General features: G+C 48.6%; 1 protein-coding gene across 1 annotated transcript; it reads right to left on the bottom strand.

The window, feature by feature from the left end:
- Positions 1-15,481: 15,481 nt before the first annotated feature.
- On the bottom strand, positions 15,482-20,836 carry Tmem92 (transmembrane protein 92). The gene is made up of 5 exons (XM_041665314.1): positions 20,702-20,836; positions 17,607-17,629; positions 17,039-17,122; positions 16,738-16,921; positions 15,482-16,588 (listed from the first exon to the last, which is right to left on the bottom strand). The coding sequence occupies exons 1-5, from the start codon at positions 20,783-20,785 to the stop codon at positions 16,502-16,504; spliced, it is 462 nt and encodes a 153-aa protein (XP_041521248.1). The 5' UTR covers positions 20,786-20,836; the 3' UTR covers positions 15,482-16,501.
- Between the last annotated feature and the right edge of the window lie 1,157 nt (positions 20,837-21,993).

Genomic DNA, 21,993 nt, shown 5'->3' with positions numbered 1-21,993 from the left:
CTATCCACAGAGTCTAAAAGAATTACTATCACAATAGGAACTCAGTACTGACTGGGTGGTCAGTAGTGGCGCCCGCCTTTAATCCCAGCACTCGGGAGGCAGAGGCAGGCAGATCTCTGTGCGTTCGAGACCAGCCTGGTCTACAGAGTGAGTTCCAGGCCAGCCAGGCTACACAGAGAAACCCTGTCTTGAAAAAAGAGAAAAAAAAGAAAGAAACTCAATACTAAGTGAATGAATGAATGAATGAATGAATGAAAGCATGAACAACGAGCTATCTTCATTGTTACAAAGTCACACATGGACTGGCCCGACAAGGGAAATCTTGCCCTATGGTCAAGCGAAACCGCATGTGAAATTCATGCCCTGACATGCGGACGTATGACCAACCATGGCAGACTATTTATTTACATATTTTTCAGACACAGTATCACTATATAATTCTGATTGGCCTGGAACTCACTCTGTACACCAGGCTGGCTTCAACTCACAGAGATCCACCTGCCTCTGCCTCCCGAGTGCCCAGCAGAGACATCTCTTTATGAGGTTCATGTCAAACAGCGCTTGCTTTCCCTGGTTAGCCGAACCAAAGGTTTGCTGATTTGTTAGTATGTTTATTTCTTTTTGTTTTATTATTATTTTTTGAGCTAGGGTCTCACTCTTAAGCTCTGGCTGTGCTGGAATTCACTATGGAGATCAAGTTGGCCTGACTATTTTCGTTTCATTTTTCTAGTCTGTCTGCTTCCTTCTGCTCTGATCCTCATTATTTCCTTCCTTCTGCTAACTTTGGACTTTTTTCCCCTCTTCAAACACTGTGCTCAAGGGATCCTTCTCTCTACGCCTCCACCATGCTGAGATTGTCAGATTGTCCCTGTTTGTTCCTGAAGGTGTAATGACAAGCTGTTTTTTGTTTTGTTTTGTTTTTTGAGACTTTCCTTCACTTGCAATGTCTATTGTTCCACAAACTAGAATCTGGGTGACAATAAACTGCTCTTGTCTCAGCTCATATATTTTTCATTTCTGCAGTACTAGGGATGGAACCCAAGGTTTCTTGCGGCTATAGGTAAACACCCTTGAATTACATCTCAGCTTCTCTTATAAACTTTGGCATGTTGTTTGTTTTTGTTAATCTGTGGACGTTTAATTTTTAATTTTAATTATTTTATTATATTATTATTATTTTAGTTTTATCAGAAATGATTTTTCTGTGTAACTCTGGCCTGTCTATCCTGGAACTCACTCTATAGACCAGGCTGGCCTCAAACTCAGAGATTCACCTGCCTCTGCCTCCTGAGTTCTGGGATTAAAGGCTTAGTTTTTGTTTCTATTTTATTTTATTTTTGAGACAGGGTTTCTCTGTAGCTTTGGAACCTGTCCTGGAACTAGCTCCGTAGACCGGACTGTCCTCAAACTCACAGAGATCCGCCTGCCTCTGCCTCCCGAGTGCTGGGATTGAAGGTGTGTGCCACCATTGCCTGGTTTTTGCTTCTTAAGAAAATTTAATATAGTGGTTGGTGTCGGCACACACCTTTAGTCTTAGCACTCGGGAGGCAGAAGCAGGTGAATCTCTGTGAGTTTGAGTTCAGCCGATTTACAGAATAAGTTCTAGGGCAGCCAGGGTTACACAGAGAAACCCTGTCTAGAAAAAAAAAAAACAGCAACAAAAAAACTATTTAGTAGTTGGGTTGTGGATAAGCTTGTAGAATGCTTGCGTAGTGCACACAGAGCCTTGCCTGAGAGACCTTGGGGCCGAGTAGGCTAGGTGTGGTGGCACAGGCCTGTAAGCCCACCATCTGGGAGGCTCCAGAGTTAGAGACCAGCTAAACTAGGTCCTTTTATTTTTTTTAAAAAGATAATTGGCCGGGCATGATGGCACATGACTTTAATCCCAGCACCAGGGAGGCAGAGGCAGGTGGGTCTCTGAGTTTGAGGACAGCCTGGTCTACACAGGGAGGTCCAGGACAAGCAGGGCTACATAGTGAGAGCCTGCTTAAAACCAAAAGAAAGAAAAAAATCTAGGGCTGGGTTGAGGTTTGCTTTTGTTCGTCAGAATCAAAATTTTGAGTTAAGGGGCTCTTCAGAGTAGGCGATAGGCTGGATAACAGGGTCCTCTGGGACCCCCAGGAGGGGAAGCCCAGATGCAAATGGGTACCAGGGTCCCCTCAAATGGGCAAAGTGCAGCTGTTAGGGATAATGATGGCACACGGTGTTCTGAGGTGTGACCCTAAGCACTCCTCAGGGCTTGGCTTTCAATTTCCTCCCCAGGTCCTCTGCTTCTGCACTATCGATGGCTGGCTAGAAGCTGTCAGGACTGGAGCCTCTGGTTCCCACACATTCCTGGGTAGTGGCCATGAGAGTCTGCCTGGCTTGGGTGAACACCTACTCAGCTTTTGGCAGCTGCGAGGAGGCTCACCTAACTGTGTGCCCATCAGCCGCCTTCCCCCGCGAGGCCACAATTCCCTCATGGGGTTCAAAAGCTGCTTTCAGCGAGTCAGATCTTGGGGACCACCACTCTGGCTGTGGAGGAGGGTCCTGGACTGTGTATGAAGAGAGAAGGAGCTACTGTACCACACCTTCATTGCCCTCCATTCTTCCCCGAGACAGCGTGGCCAGCAGCATCAGGTCCCTGCTACCTCGACTGCCACGGTGATGAACTATACCTCAGACTGTGAAGCAAAAGAAACCCATCTTTCTTTCGCGTGCCTTTTGTCAGACTATTTTATCATAACAGGAAAAGTAGCTATGACATCTGACCCATGCTTGAAGGACCTATTGAAGGATCTCTGTTGTCCTGGGTTTTCAGGATGACTGAGAGGCACTCAGAGCCCTGTGGGCATGCTGGGGCACTGTGAGGACTTGGAAGGAGGGCTGGTCTGGGGAGTGAAGGCATTGGGTGCAAAGGGGTCAGGAGGTGTTAGCTGCGGGAACTAAGGGTGTCTGCAGGGAACTGCATCATGCAGACAGGGCGCCTGTCTCTTTTTCATAAGCCATCTGATTTCTGTTCAAAGAAACGGTGAACTCTGAGGTCAGCTAGGCGTGGGAATCCGCAGGCAGCCAGTACCTGCGTGGTTCTCTGATCTCTTTTTAGCTGGGTTTCGGAAGACATCTGTGGCTCCATTTCATGGGGATTCTGCACGAAGGTTTTGCAAAAGAGGTAGAGACCCACTTTCCTGCTTTCTTCTTTGTGTGACAGCAGGGTCACAGTGGAGTGCGGCAGCGCTCTGTTCTGCTCTCTCAAGGTGGACGTTATTCTTCTACCCTCGATTTCCAGTGCCGGCTCTCAGGTCTTAGGTCTCCAGTTATGTTTCTGCTGTTACTTTTGTTTTGTTGCCAGGAGGAGGTAAAGTTCCAGTTCCCTCTAACTGATGATTTTGCAGAACTCGCTTAGGTTTAAAAATGCCCTGAAGTTGGTTAAAAGCACTGGCCACTCTTCCTGAGGACCTGGGTTCACTTTCCAGCACCTACATGATGACTCACAGCTGTCTGTAACTCCGATTCCAGGGGATCTCGCATCCTCACACAGACAGGCATGCAGCACCATATAAAAATAAATAGATTAGATAGATAGATAGATAGATAGATAGATAGGAAGAGAAATAGATGAAAGACAGAAAAAAAGAAAGAAAGAAAGAAAGAAAGAAAGAAAGAAAGAAAGAAAGAAAGATTCTTTAAGATTCTTTAACTGTGAAACAAGGTCGGCCCATGGTGGTGCATGCTTTAATCCCAGCACTCAGGAGGCAGAGGCAGGCAGATCTCTGAGTTTGAGGGCACCTGGTCTACAGAGTGAGCTTGCCTTCAAGTGTGTGGACCCGAGTTCAGTCCTTAGGATACATCTGAAGAAAGCCAAGCACAGCAGCACACCTGTAATCCCAATGCTGAGGAAACAGACAGCAGGTTTATAGAGTTTAGTATCTAGTCTGCCTAATCTACTTACACAGAGCTTCAGAACAGGGAGATACACTGTCTCGGAAAGATGGACAGTGCCTGAGGAAACACACATACACACACACACAGAGAGAGAGAGAGAGAGATAAAGAGAGAGACAGAACAAGAGAGAGAGAGAGATCCGGGTATAGTGGCAAATCCCTGTGATCTCAGCCTTCAGGAAGTTAAGACAAAAGGACAATGAGTTTAAGGTTAGCCTGGACTACATAGTGGGACCGTGTGTGTGTGTGTGTGTGTGTGTGTGTGTGTGTGTGTGTGTTTCAACTCCACTGCAGTGCCATGCTGCCATCTCAGAGGCTGAAGTCTCCCTCCTGCAGTCATCTCTGGTGAAGGCTGGTCTTTGGTGAGTATATAACTCCACTGTCTTTCATCTCTGCAGTGAAACATTTGCTAACTCCCCCTGCGGCACCTACATTCCTGCTGGTTTAAACAATGCCCTTTCCTGGCCCCTAGGGACAAGACCTGTGTTCAGTCAAATGGCTTTTGCCAGTATGAAAAGGTCTTGAGTCCGGTGGCAGAAAACTGAGTTTAAAAAACAACAACAACAACAGACTTTTAGGGGTTGGAGAGATGGCTCAGCAGTTAAGAGCATTGGCTGCTCTTGCAGAAGACCAAGATTCAATTCCCAGTCCTAGCACAGCAGCTCACAACCATCAGTAACTCCAGCTCCAGGAGACCCCGCATCCTCTTCTAACCTCCCTGGGTACCAGGCATGTGGTACACAGACATATGTTCCATCAAAACACCCATACACAGAAAATGGTAATAATTGTAATAATAAAACATTTTTAAAAACTTCTAATGTTTCTAGTCAGTATACTTTAAACGGTCATAGGAAGACACAAAGATAGGACAACAACCCAGCAGGTGTTGGACGTATATCTTTTTTTTTTTTTTTGGTTTTTCGAGACAGGGTTTCTCTGTGGCTTTGGAGCCTGTCCTGGGACTAGCTCTGTACCAGGCTGGTCTCGAACTCACAGAGATCCGCCTGCCTCTGCCTCCCGAGTGCTGGGATTAAAGGCGTGCGCCACCATCACCCGGCTTGGACGTATATCTTACATGCCTGTAATTCATAATTCTACCATTCTGTATGGCACAGGCAGGATTGAGAATTCAAGGCCCCGAGTATCAGGACCCTGGAGAGACTGCTTAGGGAAAAGTGCTTGCTGCACAACTGTGGGGACCTGCATTTGGATTCCCAGCACCATGTAAAAGGCTGGTCATGGTCACATGAATTATAAACCCAGGTCTAGCAGGGTGGATTCCAGAGGCTCTCTGGCCAGCCAGTTCAGCAGCTTAGGTGATATGGCAAACCCTGAGTTCAAAAAGAGGCCCTGTCTCAGAAAGGACAAAAGGAAGGAAGGAAGGAAGGAAGGAAGGAAAAAAGGAAGGAAGGAAGGAAGAAAGGAAGGAAGGAAGGAAGGAAAGAAGGAAGGAAGGAAGGAAGGAAGGAAGGGGAAAAGTGTAGATTGAAGAGGGGATCTTGACAGCCACCTTGGCCGCTACACGTGACTGCATGTGTGAGTACCAATATGCAGAGCCCACATGCACACTGTCCTAGCTTCACTGCTGTGATAATTATCCTGACCATCGGCAGTTTGAGGAAGAAAGGAGTTTATTCAGCTTACGGTGCAAGTTTATGCTGCATCATGCAGCAAAGTCCCAGTGGCAGGAGCTTGAAGCGGCTGATCTCATCCACGGTCAAGAGCAGAGAGAAACAAATGCATGCATGTCCACTGGCTTGCTGGCTCAGTCCATGGGGCTGGGTGCCTCAGCAGTTCCAATCTGGTACCTGAAGCAATCCTAAATAGCCCCTGGTCTTCAATCCACCTTGGAAGCCAGAAGAAGCCAGTTCTAATATCACTAATGGGATTGGCAGAGGCAGCAACAGGGTAGATGAACTAAGAAGGAGGGGGATCCTTTTATTACGCTGCTACCAGGAGGTGTCATTCACATTTAGGGTGGGTCTTCACCCACCAGTTAGTACAAGACAACCCCCCCCACAGTCAAACCACAGGCTAGTATGATGTAAACAGTATTCACTGAGTCTCTTCCCCATAGTTCTAGATTGTATCAATTTGACAAAACTAACACTGTATATACAAACATACACATTATTCTTTTGTCTGAAGAAGCTTGGTAGTTTGAATAGGGAGGCCCCCATAAACTCATGTGTTTTAAAACCCATAGGAAGTGGCACTATTAGGAGGTGTGACCTTGTTGGAGGAAGTGTGTCACTGTGGGGGCAGACTTTGGTGTCTCAGATGCCCAATCTACAACCAGTGTGGTACACAGTCTCCTTCTGCTGCCTGCAGATCGAGATGTAGAACTCTCAGCTACCTCTCCAGCACCAAGTCTGCCTGCATGCCACCATGCTTCCCACCATGACGATAATGGACTACACCTCTGAACTATAAACCAGCCCCAGTTAAATGTTTTCCTTTATAAGAGTTGCCTTGGTCAGGTCTCTTCACAGCAATAGAAACCCAAACGAAACAGGAAAGATCTCACGATATAGCCCTGGTTAGCCTGGAACTTACTATGTGGACCATGTAAACCAGGCTGGCTTTGAACTCACAGAGATCCTCCTACCTCTCCTTCCTAAGTGCTAGAATTAATGCAAATACCACCAGGCCAGGTTCGCACTTGAAAATTTATCTATTATGACAATTTAAATACATAGTGACAGGATGGTTCAGCATACAGAGTGAGTTCCAGGACAGCCAGGACTACACAGAGAAACCCTATCTCAAAACAACAACAAAAATACAAAAAAAGGAAGAAGTTGTCTTCCACACACAGGCTATGGCACACCAGAGAGAGAGAGAGAGAGAGAGAGGGAGGGAGAGAGAGTAATAATGTAATCAAAAATTTGTAAAAGATACAAAGCTGTTGCATTGGCCCAAAGCTCTCCCTGGTTCCCTGGTTCGAACGCTGCCCTTGAGCAGGCACTCTGGCACCTCTTTACGGGGTAATGTGTCTCTGTCTCCATCACTTGGAGGAGTCTGAAGTCTGGCTCTTTCAGCCATTAGTTGAGTCACCTCTGCCTTCGGTCTCATTGATAATAGGCAAGGCTGTACCACGTCAATAATCTCCCTACATGCCTCTGCATTCCTCAGTGATGAGGGGCAGGAAGTCGGGATTTTATGGAGTACCGCAGCAAGGAAGTCCTGCGTTACAGAATGATAAAGCGGCTTCCTGGCTGTGACCGACTCCTCAGCCCTTTGGCATCCAGCTCAGGTAAATTAGGGTTCTTTAGTGTGAGGTGATCACACGGCCCTTTCCAGATTTACTTGAATCTGGAAAGTTCCCACTATCTCTTTACGTGAATCAGGGTTCTCTAGAGGAACAGAACTGGTAGGTAGAATGACTCTATATAGAGAGAAAGGGGATTAGAATGGCTTACAGGCTAGAGTCCAGCTAATCTAACAATGGCTGTCTACCGATGGGATGTCCAATAATCAACTAGTATTCAGACAACAAGGTGGGATGTCTCTGCTGGTCTTCAGTATATACCAGAATTCCAAAGAAGTAGATTCCAATGCCAATGAAGGAATGAACTTGACCAGATTTATTTATTTTTTAATTTTTTGGCTTTTTGAGACAGGGTTTCTCTGTAGCTTTGGAGCCTGTCCTGGAACTAGCTCTTGTAGACCAGGCTGGCCTTGAACTCACAGAGATCCGCCTGCCTCTGCCTCCCAAGTGCTGGGTTTTAAGGCATGCACCACCACCGCCTGGCTGAATTTGCCCAGATTTAATCCTCCCACCTCAAAAGATCTCCATTAAAGGTGGGTCTTCATGCCAGCCTGTAGTGGCACGCGCCTTTAACCCAGCACTCAGGAGGGAGAGTCAGGGAGATCTCTGTGAGTTCAAGGCCAGCCGGGTCTGCAGAGTCAGTTCCAGGACAGCCAGAGCTGTCACACAGAGAAATCTGTCTCAAACAATGACAACAACAAGTGGCTCTTCCCACTTCAAATGATTTAAGAAAAAATCCCTCACAGGTGTACCCAGCCACTTAAATATTACTTGATCTCAGATGTAGTCAAGTTGACAATCAAGAATAGCATCAGAGAGAGATGGGGGAGGGCGTGGGAATGTGCTGTTTGGGGTGTTCTCGTAGGTCCTTTCTTTCCTCCCTTTTGAAGGATTATTTATTTTTATTTTATGCATCTGGGTGTTTTGCCTGCATGTATGTCCATGCCCCACATGTGTGTGCACAGCGCCCTCAGAGAGCAGAAGAGGGCATCAGAACCCTGGGGATTGGCGTTACCCATGGTTGTGAGCCCCATGTGGAGCTGCCAATCAGAAATCCCGTGCATGAGCATCAGGTGCTCTTAACCACCGAGCCTCTCTCCAGGCACATCTAAGGTCCTGTCTCGTTAGGAATATTCAGGAATTTGTGCTCTCATTTCTGAAGCTCCTAAGGATATGTCTAGTAAGTTTTTGTCTGCCCCCCCCCAATAATAAGTTTCTCCATTGGCACAGGAAGCCAGATCAAGCCAAATTGAAAATGTATAGCAACAGGCATATTGTAGAAAGCAACTCCCAAGCGGGTTCACCGGTCTCAGAGAACGAGGCCAGAGAAGCAGTGTGCCCAGACTAAGGTTTTATGGATTGTAGGCGAGGGGTGATGACGTGCCTGCCACAGCTGGGTTTGTACCCAAGTGTGGTCAAAAGCTGAGTTAGGTGGGTGGTTGGCATGAGGGGAGGAAGCTGCCATAGTCAGAGAGAGAGAGAGAGAGAGAGAGAGAGAGAGAGAGAGAGAGAGAGAATATGGAACTTCCTGGGACCGTGCAGGGGCAAGTCGGAGTCTCCAACAGAACAAGGTCACCTGAAATTCAGGATGAGACCTGATTTGGGATAAGGTATCTGTTGCGTGACCCTGTTCTTGGGAACTCATGAACAAACATCTACGTTCCCCATACAGGGAACCAAAATAAGGATATCACCGACGTCCAGCTTGTGAATCAGTGAGTTTTATTTACTTATAGGAGTATGGGTGAAGGGTTACTTATAGGAACCGAAATGACTCAAAGGCAGCTGCATCACCAAAGTCCACCGTAGCATGGCTGATGGCTCAAATGGCTGGAAGCCTGTACCACACCGCACCGTCTGTGGGCAGCTCAAGAGTTTAGTGCCACTCTCAAGGAGCTCCACTGCTGGACTCTGCCTGTTCCATGCTACTTGACTGATCTGAAAGCAGCTCTCCGTGTCCTTACTGTTGTACGCTGTCCTTGCAGAAGTAATTACCGGAAGGTTCTGGTTGGGGTTGAGACCTCAGTCCACGAGGAATGTCCTTATCACAGAGAGCTCGCAAAGTCAAAGGGAGAGTTCTGAGGGCAGTTCCCAGCTCAGGGGCACCAAGGATTACTGGCAGCCACCAGAAGCCAGGACAGGATATGGAATAAATTCTTCTGTAAGAAGCCTCTGTAAGGAGCAGCTTGGTCAATACTTTCATGTCACACCTCTGGCCCCCAGAACTGTGGAAAAATAGCTTTTTGTTGGGGAACCTACCCAAAGTTCGCCATTAGTTACAACAGTGCTTGGAAATGAATATGCCCTTTGATAAGAACCCTGGGGTTGCGAGGCAAGTCTCCTCTGGGTCTCGGCATGTGCCACCCCTGGGGCTAACCCAATGCACTTTGCTCGCCACAATCTACTTCTCAGTGTTCTATAACTGGCTCAGTGTTACTTCCTCAAAGAGAACATTCCCAGCCACCTTATCTGAGCAGTCTCCAGTAGCCCTGTACTGCTCTCACCTGCGTTTGGACTTTTTGTTCCAGCACTCAGCACCCAGTACAGGCACAGACAAGGGATTGTTGGGTTAGGTGTGTCTTCCACGGAGACGAAAATGGCGTCCATTTCGGTACCTCCTGCCCTCCAGCTACCCCCACCACACACAGTGTCTGATGTGTGCTGGAGGGGCTCGCTGGCTGAAGAAAGAAGGAAGAAGAAAGAGAAAGTGTGTTCACACAGAGAAAGGTTAATGACCTAAACAAAGAGCCTCAGGCTAGCTAGAAACTCCTGATTTAGCACAAGGATCCGGCACCTGCTGGAGGAGAGTAGCAACACAGCGATTAGAACTTCTAAGGCACTAAAGAGCCAGGAAACACCTGACAAGATAACACTTCAAAGAAAAAGGACCTCCTTTGGCTTTTTTACGGTCCTAAGACTGGGTGGGGGTAGGGGACGGAACAGGCCGCAACACGGAAGTAACAGATGTGCCGTCTGCAAATGGAATTTTCGGTTCCAAAGGTTCCCTTTCTTTTCTGCCCTATAAACCTCAAGCCCCTGGACCTCTGCGCTGAGTCTCCCCTCCCTCAGAGGACCTGCCGTCCGGCACGTTCTGATAAGTGACCATCAGCTTCCGCTGAGGTCTGGCTTCCCTTTCTTTTATTTTCAGGATGCATCCATGAGTTTCCATCAACAAAAAAGCCCCCTCCTTTTGCCTGGGCTGGCTGCCTTTTCATATGAGGTGACCATGACTGCTGTGGTCCACACGTGGTCAATCACCAAGGTCAGATACCCACTATGAACTGGGCCTGGAACAACTTACTTTGGACGGCCTAGTGACCATGGTAGGGCCCGGTCCTCGAGGGAGCTTGGGTGCAGAGAGAGAGCACAAGCCATAAAAGCACAAAACAAGGTGATTTCAGGAAGGGACAGGAGGGGTCGCTTCCTCGGCAGTGTCAGAGGGGTCTCTCAGAGAGGGACAGGTGAGCTGGAGCCCGGATGATGGAGAAAGGCCTCTCTGTGAACGTCCACTGGTGATGGAGATGTATGAGTATATAAATTCACGTTTCTTCAAAAGAACAAATGTTCTGAAGCACTGTGAGTAGGCTATGGGAAAGAATTGTGACCGTGGCTGGAAGAGACCTCACCTTGCTACAGGCAGGAGTATGCCCTGTGCCCCAAGTGTGTGGCGGGGTGGGGGCACTAGGGGAGTGAGCACTGTATTTCTGCTAAAGGATTGATTGCCCTGGGGGTTGGGAATACAGCTCAGCTGCCGAGTGCTTGCTTAGTATGCTTGAGGCCAGAGACTCAGTCACCAGCAGTATATGTGTGGGGTGTGGGTAGCCAGGCTTGGTGGCCCCTACCGGTAATCCCAGCACTCAGGAAGCTGAGGCAGGAGGATGTCTGTGAGCTTATTGGTCTCCTAAGGCTATACAGTGAGTTCTAGGCCAGCCTGTGCCACCAGTATTGAGATCCTGTCTCAAAATTAAAAAAAAAAAAAACAAAAAAAAACCAACATCTCCCTTAGTGTAGTTGCACAACATGAGCGGCAGGGGGCAGGATGGAGACTGCAGCAGAGAGGCAGAAACCAGGGAGAGAGGCCTTAGCATAGCCTGGAGAAAGCCGGTTTGCAGAGCCTGGAGTGGTCTGATGTAGACTGTGACCCTGAAATAGGGAGAGATAGATGTGGGTCTGTTTGGGGTATAACTGTAAGAAGAACAAGGCAGAGAAGAAGACAGACTTGATCTCAACAGGCTGGGGTTGCTTTATTTGAAAAGCGAGGGACTCCAACCTTTCCGTAGGATGAAGGCTGAGTGCACTCAGAGGGACGTGTATCATAGCTGCCAGGAAGTTGCAGCTATTTCTTTTTTTAATGGTTTGACTGGGAGCAGGGTGGGTTGTTTTCGGTACCCCTGCATATTGTTTCTACAGGTGGAGTGCACCGATAGGCTTGGGCCAAGCAATTCTTTATGGCTAGGGGTGATTGCCCAGTACAGCCTGACTCAGTTCCTCATGATCGGAGGCTATTACCCAACAATTTCTGTGCAGGGCTGGTTCCCTTTTGTGCATTAGCCAGAACTAGCCAGCCACTATTATTACAGTTCTCCCTTATTAATCTCTGTGTGCTCGGAGTGGTTTCTCGCTGGGCAGGTGTATGAGCTCTATAACAAAGTCCCAGGAGGTAGGACTAGTGTCGCGGAAGTGAGCATGCTAGCGCTAGGGCAAGAGAGCCAAAGATAGAGCCTCAGGTCCACTGTCACTCAGAGGTGACAGAGGAAAGAGAAAAGCAGGTGCAGCCAGTGTTGCCGGGGACAGGAAGGCAGAGCGGAGTCACGCAGGTGTGGGAAGATTGTTGGAGCAGGGACACTGGCCTGTGGATCAAACGCTGAGAGGCAAGATCGGAATATGGGCTTTTGACTTCAGTAGAATTGAGGTCACCAATGCCCCGGATGGAAGCTGTGTCCTGGAATAGTGAGAATAAAGGGAGAGAAATGAAGGTGGGGAGAGGAAGTGGAAGAGCAGATGACAGGGGTCTGAGGCTTCTGAGGAGTCCGGTGCTGGGGCAGGTCAGACTGGGCTTCCATAAGGGAAGTATCACAGGAGTGAGCTTGAGAGGGAATTGGGAGGCAGAGGGGTCATCCAGGGTCTTGCTGGGTTTCCAGGGCAACAGATGGTGAGCAGGGCTGGGGCAGAAATTAGATGGCCCCCGTGAGATAGCTTCCTTTGTTGTATGCTTTGTTTTTTGAGACAGAGTCTTCATATGTAGCCCTGACTGTCTGGCCTTGCATTCATTCTGTACACCAGGCTGGCTTTGAACTCACAGAACTGCCTCCCTCGGCCTCCCAACTGCTGGGACTAAAGGTGCGCACCATCATACCTAGCTGACTTCTATTTTTTTATTCCCTTGAAGCATAAGGAACTTAAGACAGGGGTATGAGAGGTCTGGGATTGCAGGTCTGGGTGAGCAACCTCAAGGGACTCTGGGGGTGTGTTGGAGGAGCGGGGGCCTCAGGAGACGTGGGCTGGATTTGAAAGTGGGTCCACGCACACGGGTGTGCCGGCTCTTGGGTAAAAGACTAATTTAACCAAAACCTGGAGTTGTCCTAGATGAGCTGGGTAGACTTTAGATGTGACAGTCATGATTACAGTATGTGGGCGAGGGTGCTGGGAAGGCTTGGAGAGCTTGGAGAACGGCCAGTGAGCAGCAGGTAGTGCTCAGAATGGGGGGTGGGTTTAGGAGCGTGTCCTAGTTAGGATTACCACTGTTGTGGTGAAACACCATGATCAAAAGCAAGTTGGGAAGGAAAGTTTACATTTCCGCATCGTAATCCATAGTTGAAGGAAGTCAGGGCAGGATTCCAAACAGGGCAGGAACCTGAAGGCAGGAGCTGATGCAGAGGCCATGGGCAGTGCTGTTTACTGGCTTTTTCCTCAAGGCTTGCTCAGCCTTTTTTTTTCTTTCTTTTTTTCTCTCTCTCTTTCTTTTTCCTTCCATTTCCCTTCCTCCCTTTCATCCCTTGAGACAGGATTTCTCTGTGTATCTCGATTTGTTCAAGATTGGCTTTATAAGCGGGGCAGTGGCACACGCCTTTAATCCCAGCACTCGGGAGGCAGAGGCAGGCAGATCTCTGTGAGTTCGAGGCCAGCCTGGTCTACAAGAGCTAGTTCCAGGACAGGCTCTAAAGCTACAGAGAAACCTTGTCTCAAAAAAACCAAGATAAATGAATAAAATAAAATAAATCGGCCTTATACTCACAAAGATCCACCTGCCTCTGCCTTCCTGGTGAGGGATTAAAGGCAAATGCCACCACGGCCAGCTCAGATTGCTTTTTTATAGAACCCAGGACGTCACCCACAATGGGTTGGGCCCTTCCACAGCAGTCACTAATTAAGAAAATGCCCTACAGGCTTGCCTACTGCCAGATGTTAGGGAAGTGTTTTCTCCTGAGGCTCCCTCCTCTCTGATGACTCTAGCTTGTGTCAAGTTGACTTAGCCAGAGGCAGGAAACAGAAAAGACTGCAGGCCTTAGCAGACTGTCACAAATCCACCCAGCTCTTCTCTAAATGGAGCCGGAAAGGTATATCCTAGCTTGGCATGGTACTGCATATCTTTGATCCCAGTACCCTAAAGCAAAGGCGATGGATCTCTGAGTTAGGGGACAGCCTGGTCTACAGAGCCAGTTCCAGGACAGACAGGGCTACACATAGGAACCCTGTCACAAAAACACAGGAGGAGGAGGAAGAAGGGAGGGAAGGAAGGAAGGAAGGAAGGAAGGAAGGTCTATTTTACCAGAGACTTAGGAAGGGGCTCATCTCTTTCTTGTGTAAACGGGAAAGCCGAGACCTGGTGATATTGGATGCAAAAGTTGTCGTCCTGAACCTCAGCTCTGGGGTGAGGTAATGACAGCGATGGTGTCATCACTCCTTCCCTTGTCCAGCACCTGCAGTGTCTTCTCCCTGTGTCCCAAGAGCATGCTCCCTTAACTCCTCATTGTGTGTCCCGGCCCCTCTGCCCCTCCCAGCATCCTCAGGTAATTATTAAGGCGGTCCAAAGAGCTTCTAGGTGCTAACCAAGCTGCTTGTTTCTGTACAAGCCTTGGAGGCAAATCCCATCCATTCCCCCACACACTTCCTCCTCATTCACCCACTGTCTTTCATCAGTCACTTGAGAGTCTGGGATGTTAAATCTCCATAAAGGATGAATTCTCACTCATTGACAAACTGGTCATCCAGTCCCCAGCTGGCTACTTCTCACCTAACCCCTAAGACCCCGAGCCCATCGTGAGACCCAGAGGCTGAGTGCATGGGTTTTCCATGTTTTTCCTATGTCTGCAGATATCCAGGCCTTTCCGTGTCTGTTGCTTGTTTATTCCTCAGGGTCATCTACATGCCAAGTGTGCCACCTGTCAGTCCTCTCTGCCTCTGTCTTCATAACAGGACTGAATATTAGACCAATTGTCACTGATCAAACTTCACCTAGTATTCTTTTCCAGTGCTAATGATTGAGCCCAGGCCCTGGTACATGTCAGACAAACACTAAGCTATATTCCCAGCCCTTCAGGAATTTCCACATCTGCCTATAAATAAATTCCTGTAAACACATCTCAAATCTACAAAAGCAAGGTTTGTTCATTGGGCTAGAGAGATTGTTCAGCGTTTGGAGCTCTGGCAGCTCTTTCATAGGACCCAGCTCAATTCCCAGCACCTAGCTCTGTCTGGAACTCCAGTTCCAGGGGACTTCATGCATCTTCTGGCCTGCAAGAACACTGCATGCACACTGGTACAGAAACACACACAGAAAACACTAATATAGAGTAAAACTAAAATCTTAAATTAGGCAGTGGTGGCACACGCCTTTAATCCCAGCACTTTGCGGGCAGAGGCAGGCTATCTCTGAGTTCAAGGCTAGCCTGGTCTACAGGAGTTCCAGGACAACCAGGGATATACAAAGAAACTGTCTAGAAGTGTGTGGGGGAAATCTTCCCCACACGTATCCACCTGCACACTGCTCCCAACAGCTCTGCTGTGTGGCTCATATCCTTCTAGAATTGTTGGGGCAGGAACTGGGGACTTGGTCTTGCATATGCTAGGCAAGTTCTCTACCACTGAGGTATATCCCTAGTTCCCTGCCCCCATGCAAGCTTTAAAATTTCGATAATCTTATCAACTTATCAACTAAGTCACCCAGGCTGGCTTTAATCCTGCCTCAGATTCTGGAATAGCCGAGACAGCACCTGGCTCTTCTAGATCTTAATAGATATGTAAAGAAACGCACACACACACACATTTAACAAATAATGGCAGAGTTTATTAAAAAAATAAACTGCTCTGAATTTCCCTTTTCTCCCAACAGTAAAAGACAGATGATGTAGGACTGCATGGCAGATTCTTCATGCCTAGGGGATGGGCGGTGCTAGTGTTTGTGCACATGGCTTTCAGAGCAAGCTTCCATAGGTCCATGGACCATCGTCACACCCCACCCCAGTGCACCAGCAGAGGTACATCTCCACGAGGTTTAGTGTGTGGGCCCCTCTGCAGACTTATCTGTAGAACTGCGCCTGATATTATCCTGGATGCCAGGCCAGGCATGGCACACATATGTACATGGTGGCATGAATAGATAGTCCAAGATCACCTCTGAAAAGGTGACATCTCTTCCCCTCCCACCACTGGAATGGCAATAGAAGTCATTCCAGGACGCTGGAGAGATGGTTCAGCTGTGAAGAGCACTGGCTGCTCTTCCAGGACGTGGGTCCAATTCCCAGCATCCACATGGCAGTTCACGACCACCTATAACACCCACTCCAGGGGACCCAATGCCCTCACAGAGAAACCAATGACCATTAAAAGTCATAAAATAAGCTATTTCAGTCCCTGAGCTTTGGGGAAGCCAGTCTCTTCAGGCCACACCACTGTTGCTGCAGTCAAGGACACGCAGGCGACCTCCTCTGCTTCCCAGCCAGAGACAGAGCAGTCAGTGAAACTTTAGCAAGTGCATTTGTTTTGTGCGTTCCTGCGGTGGTGTGCACGGTGGGGGCCTGTCTGTGCAGGCATTGTTGGAAGGTGGCTCAGAGTCCATGCAGTTCAGTCTGCAATCTCCTCCAGGCACAGAGGTATACTTCTGTAAGATGGCAGAACGAGCCGTCCAGTCAAGATCTGCATTCCGCCAGCAATGCCCTCCCTGCATCCCACGGCAGGCACCCTCAATCTTTAGCTTGGGAGTTGGGACAGAGACTATGGCTCCAGCTCAGCTCCCACAATGAAAAGTCATTCCAGAGTCTCCGAAGTCCTGGGCTTGATCCAAGAAGTTTGGGGGTGAGGTAGCTCAAATGGTTGCGTTTCTCACTTGGCCAACAGGGTCCTCAAGGCTGTAGGGAGGAGGTGGTTCTGTGCGAGTTGACTTCGGAACAACCTGCAGGGGAAAAAGTGTGTACTGGGGGGTTTGCTTCGGGCCTGAGTAAGGCACGACAAAGTAGGTTGGCAGCCCTCCCCAATCCATTGCTTCAACAAGTTGGATAGGGAGCCATGAAACAAGTTAGGCATCGGGACGGAAAGACCCACCTGACTATAGGGTGGTGGGGGGTCCAAGTCGGTGACCCAGATCCTGGCATCGGAAGGTGGTTCTGGAGGTGCCTGGTGATTCGCTCTGAGGTTCTGCTGTGGTCTGCACACACGGCAAAAGCGCCTCGCCACGCCGCAGATGCACAGGAGAGGTAGCATGACCGCGAAAATGACGAACAAGATCCTGGGGAGGGGATGACATCTCCCTGAGTGCCTGGACCACCCCCCATTGCCGTATCCTCTCCACCACCCACCCCCATTCTATTTCTGGTGGACCCAGCGCTCTGTGACTAGTGCTTACATGAAGGGTTCATTTGAAGGATCCCATATCTTTTTTTCTGGGCAGCATCCACTGTCACAGCATCTGAATCCTTTGGGGCAGCTTCTGGTCAAGTGAGATAGAGATGGGGAGACATCGATGACACCATCAAGTGTCAGACCAAAGGGTAACCTTGTTTCCCCAGACACCAATGCTCAGGTTGCCAGTCACCCTTAGTGGGTATGGGGTACAGATCTATCCTGGGTTCACTGGCAGGAACTGAGGCCTAGACTTGAGACCTAAGTTTAGTGGGTATGCCATTGTTCCTCAGGCAGAATGATCATACTACTAACTTTACAGGGCAGGCATAGGGGCAAGTGTGGGTTTGCTCTTTTGACTCACCCTCCGGGCAAGAAAGGTTGGGGATTAACAGCAGCCAGAGCTGCTCCAGTCCTGCAGATCCCAAGGTTGGAAGGTGGGAGAGGGACTATGGTTTCAACAAAAGTAGGTTGAGTGGAGGTGTCTGTCTCCTTATCCATCATCTGAGCACACACCACTCCCCCTACCCCCAAGCCTTGATTGACAACTATAGCCCAAGTCTGATACTTACATGGTGGTGGTACATTTCATAACCTGTGGGAGAAGAAAAACACAGCAGAAGTCAGAAAACAGTTCAAAAACTGGGAGTTGGGTACTTAGACTGCTTGCCCAGCATACACTTAGGTGATGGGTTCAATTTCCAGCAATGACAATAAATCAAGTGTGCATAAACCAGCAATAGTGGTTCATGTCCAAAATCCCAGAACCCAAGAAGGCAGGAGAAGCATTCAAGGCTACATAGCCAGTGTGAGGCCAGAGTGGGATTCAAGAGACCTTGTCTCAAAAAGAATGGGAGGCTGGTCTCAGACACTGCTCCGTCCAGACATCTCAGGCGGTGGGTCTCAGACAGTCTCCCCTTCCCTCCAGCTTCATGTCCAGGATCAATGATTAGAGCCTGCCTCTGCCTTCTGAGTGCTGGGATTAAATAAAGGCATGCACTACCATGCCTCGCTCCTTCACCCCCTTGTTATTGAGACAGGTGGGGCTTCACTGTATAGCCCTGGCTAGCCTGGAATTCTGAGAGCTACCTGCCTGTCTCCAGACTGCTGGATTAAAGGTGTGGACCATTATACCTGGCTCCCAGCTGATTCCCCCTGCTGCACATACAGTTGGGGATTGGCCTAGGAAGCCAACTTTAGTGGATGCCTGGCTCCAGAAACGCGAGAAAGCAACCCAAGCCCCGCCCCCTTTGCACCCCATGTCCCAGGTAGAGGCATCTCTAGGAGTTCCCTAAACACACCCACGCCCCATTTATCCACAGTCCCTACAGAGGGAGATTCAGGGCCTCCATACAGAAATCCATCCTGTTGATAGCTGTGCTGTGTCTAAGCTCATCTCTCAGGTGTCCTCAAGGCATTTTCCTCTCTGGCCACCTCACTTAAAATGACAACCATTGCCAGCTGTGGCAGTCCTTGCCTTTAATCCCAGCACACCAGAGGCAGAGGTGGGTGGATTTCGATGCCAGCTTTGCCTACATAGCAATTTCTAGGGCAGCCAGGGCTAGACCCTGTCTCAACAAATAAAGAACAGGAAGCCAGCTTTTGGCTTTGCTAAAGTAAAGATCAGTACAATAGCATCTCATGGGGACCAGTGACAGTCACCCCTGGGAATCATTTCCTCTCTCCATGCTCACAGGAGCACTGTTCTTTAGTGAGAACAGGTATAGGAAGTTAAAGACACAGCAAGGGAAGCCAGGTGGTGTGATGCAGGCCTTTAATCCCAGCACTCGGGAGGCAGAGCGAGGCAGATCTCTATGAGTTCAAAACCAGCTTGGTCTACAAAGTGAGTTTCAGGACAGCCAAAACCAAAAACACAACACAGTTAAGGAGCCCAGAACTCAGTCACATTCCTGCTCTTCCAAACATCAGACTCTCTCTCCCCTCTTCCTGTACTACATTTTTTTTTGAGATTTTTTTTTTTTTTTTTGAGACAAGGTCTCTCTTTGTAACTAGTCCTGGAGCTAGTTTTGTAGCAGACTGGCCTTGAACTCAGAGTTTGGCCCACCCGCCTCTGTGCCCTGAGGTCTGGGATTAAAGGCGTAACTTCGGCCAGTACCCTGTTTCTGCAGTTTAAGCACTGGTAGCAGTGCTAACACCCACCTTAATTCCTATCCACTTTTGGTTCCAGGGCTGAGGAAGCAAAATCAGACCTCTGCTGAGTTCAAGGTCAGTGTTGATAAACTACGTAAGAATTTAAAAAGTAGTGGCTTAGCGGCAAAGTTAATAAACTGAACCAGAGCCAGGCAGTGGTGGCGCATGCCTTTAATCCCAACACTGAGGCAAGTGGAACTCTATGAGTTCAAGGCCAGCAAGGTCTACAAGAGCTAGTTCCAGGACAGGTTCTAAAACTACAGCAAAACCCTGTCTCAAAAAACCAAAATAAATGAATAAACCGAACCGGATCAGGCGGCGGTGGCACACGCCTTTAATCCCAGGACTCTGGGGGCAGAGGTAGGCGAATCTCCTGGTCTACAGAGGACTGGCTCCATAGCTACTGAAAAAACCCTGGGGGAGATGGGGAGTGGAGGACACACAAACCTGAACCAGGACTATTCCCTTTTCCATTAACCAGGGGGTGGTTTGATCTGGGATGGTCAGGAGCCCGAGTTTTAGAAAGCATAGAATGGGATTTAACGTGGGGTGTATCAGCATTTACTGGGGAGACTGACCATGCCAATACTTGGGGCTGCAGAGAGGGGTCAACAAAGGAGGCTGGTGTCCAGGAGTGGAAAGAATGCCTTGAACCTGGGTTCACGCATGCCTTTGGACGGAGAGCTTCGATTCTAAACAGCCGGTGAACTGCTCTGAGGAGCAGGCTTGGATCTTCACCCCTAACCCCCAACCCAACAGATTCTCAACCAAGATTGTAAATTTTTAGTTTTTAAGGCTCATCCTGGCTGAGCAGTGGTGGCACACACCTTTAATCCCAGCACTGAGGAAGCAGAGGCAGACATCTCTGAGTTCGAGGCCAGCCTGGTCTAGAGAGTGAGTTCCAGACAGCCAAAGCTACCCAGAGAAACCTTGTCTCGAAAAACAAAACAAAGACTTATTTGACCACCTCTCAGTTTGCAGGAACCCCAAGATACTTAAGAGAAAAAAGAGTTTGGGGCAGCCCTCAAAACCTTGCCTGCCTGGATCACAAGCCAGAGGCCACCCAGCCCAGGTCAAGGGAGCCAGGTCTCCTCAGAAGACAAGAGTGAAGGAATCAAGAGCCTCCTCTTCCCTAGTACACTTAAGAAAAGTCCCAGAGAGGGCTGCTATACTCCCCCAAGGTATATTCTCCAGCCACGGAGAACAGGGAAGGAGAGCAGCCTAGCCCAGACACTTGAGACCTCAGGTTCCCCAGCCTTACACAGATAAGCTAGTAAGAGAAGCCACGACAAAAACGGGGGTCAAAGTTCCCACTCAGGGCTGTGGGTGGAGTCAGATCCCACTAAGAACACAACTCGACCAAAACTAGCGACTCAGGTTTCCCCAGAGCCTCCCTCCGAGGTCCCTACCTCCACATTCCCCAAGCAAAACAGAAAGGAAGTTGCTAATTGTCAGTGGTTACAAGGAATTCCTGCCAAGGTAATGCGGGGAGAAACAGCTCAGAAGTCTTGCTTACCTCGTTGGCGCTTACATGTTGGAGACTGGAGAGTAGGCCTAAGAGCAAGGTGAGAATGAAGCCTGGGACCCAGGCGTCCGTCATCCTGGCAAGGGGTCACTGAGCTTCCGTGTGCCGGGAAGGAGTGACAGGGAACGACCTTTCCAACTTCCCTCCACCTATGGGGCCCAATCTCTGAGTGAGGGCGGAGTTACCACACCTGAGTTGGGCCAGACTAAGGTTTCCAGTCCGAGCTCAGGGAATATAAATGGAGAGGAGCTGAATTTGCTCAAGTCTGAGGAACTGGAAGGTGGGAGCCGCTAATTTAACCACTTTGTAAGCCGGATGTAGCAGAGCACTATGGGAATCCCTCTTCTGGGCTGCATTTAAGTAGTTAGAGCAGGGCGTGGTGACACCAACCTTTAATCCCACCGTACAGAAAATCTCAGTGAGTTCAAAGTCAGTATGATTTAGCCTAATGAAATCCAGGCCAGCCAGCATTTAATAATAATAATAATAATAATAACAACAACAACAATAGTGGTAGAAGGAGCAACACTAATAATATAATAATAGCAATAAATAAAGAAGTAATAAAGAAACCGGGTGGTGGTGGCACACACCTTTAATCCCAGCATCTGGGAGGTGGAGGCAGGTGGATCTTTGTGAGTTCAAGATCAGTCTGGTCTACAAAGCAAGTTCCAGGACAGCCAGAGTTACAGAAAAACCCTGTCAAAAAAAAAAAAAAAAAAAAAAACCAACAAGAAGAAGAAGGAAGAAAGGAAGGAAGGAAGATGGAAGGAAAACGAATATGGGGCAGGGAGCAGTCTGGGAAGATGCCGATGACTCAGGGATTAAGAGCATTTGTTGTTGGACCTGGGTTGGGTTTCCAGCATATACATACACAATGGCTCACAAGCTTCAGAGTTATAGTTCCAGAGGATGACACCTACTTCTGAACTCTAAGGGCACCAGGCACGCACACGGTGGGATACATATACGCAATAAAATACTCACAGAAGATGAAACAAATAAATCTTAAACAAAAACAAAAGAAATAAACAGGACCAGCAGATGATTCAGTGGGTAAAGGCGCTTACTGCTAACCCTGAAAAACCTGATTTTTTTTTATTTTTTGGGGGAGGCTGGTCTTGAATGCAGAGATCCACCTGCCTCTGCCCCCCAGTGCTAGAATTAAAGGTGTGCACCACCCCGCCCGGAACAAAAATATCTTTAAAATAAAAAGTTTGAGTGGTCAACTCAAGACTGCTGAATTATGCCTTGCCCCCCCCCCCCCCCATCTCCCATGCTGT

The sequence above is a fragment of the Microtus oregoni genome, unplaced genomic scaffold, assembly GCF_018167655.1.
Source record: "Microtus oregoni isolate MIOR12 unplaced genomic scaffold, Mior012 000015F_ref0000493, whole genome shotgun sequence".
Lineage (NCBI taxonomy): Eukaryota > Metazoa > Chordata > Mammalia > Rodentia > Cricetidae > Microtus > Microtus oregoni.
This window is presented reverse-complemented; position numbering and strand designations above follow the sequence as displayed.

Coding starts and splice junctions, on each gene's coding strand:
- Tmem92 (XM_041665314.1), bottom strand. CDS start 20,785: ATGACGGACGCCTGGGTCCCAGGCTTCATTCTCACCTTGCTCTTAGGC. Junction 17,123..17,606: donor ATGAAATGTACCACCACCAT/GTAAGTATCAGA, acceptor TCACTTGACCAG/AAGCTGCCCCAAAGGATTCA. Junction 16,922..17,038: donor CCTTCAAATGAACCCTTCAT/GTAAGCACTAGT, acceptor TCCCCTCCCCAG/GATCTTGTTCGTCATTTTCG.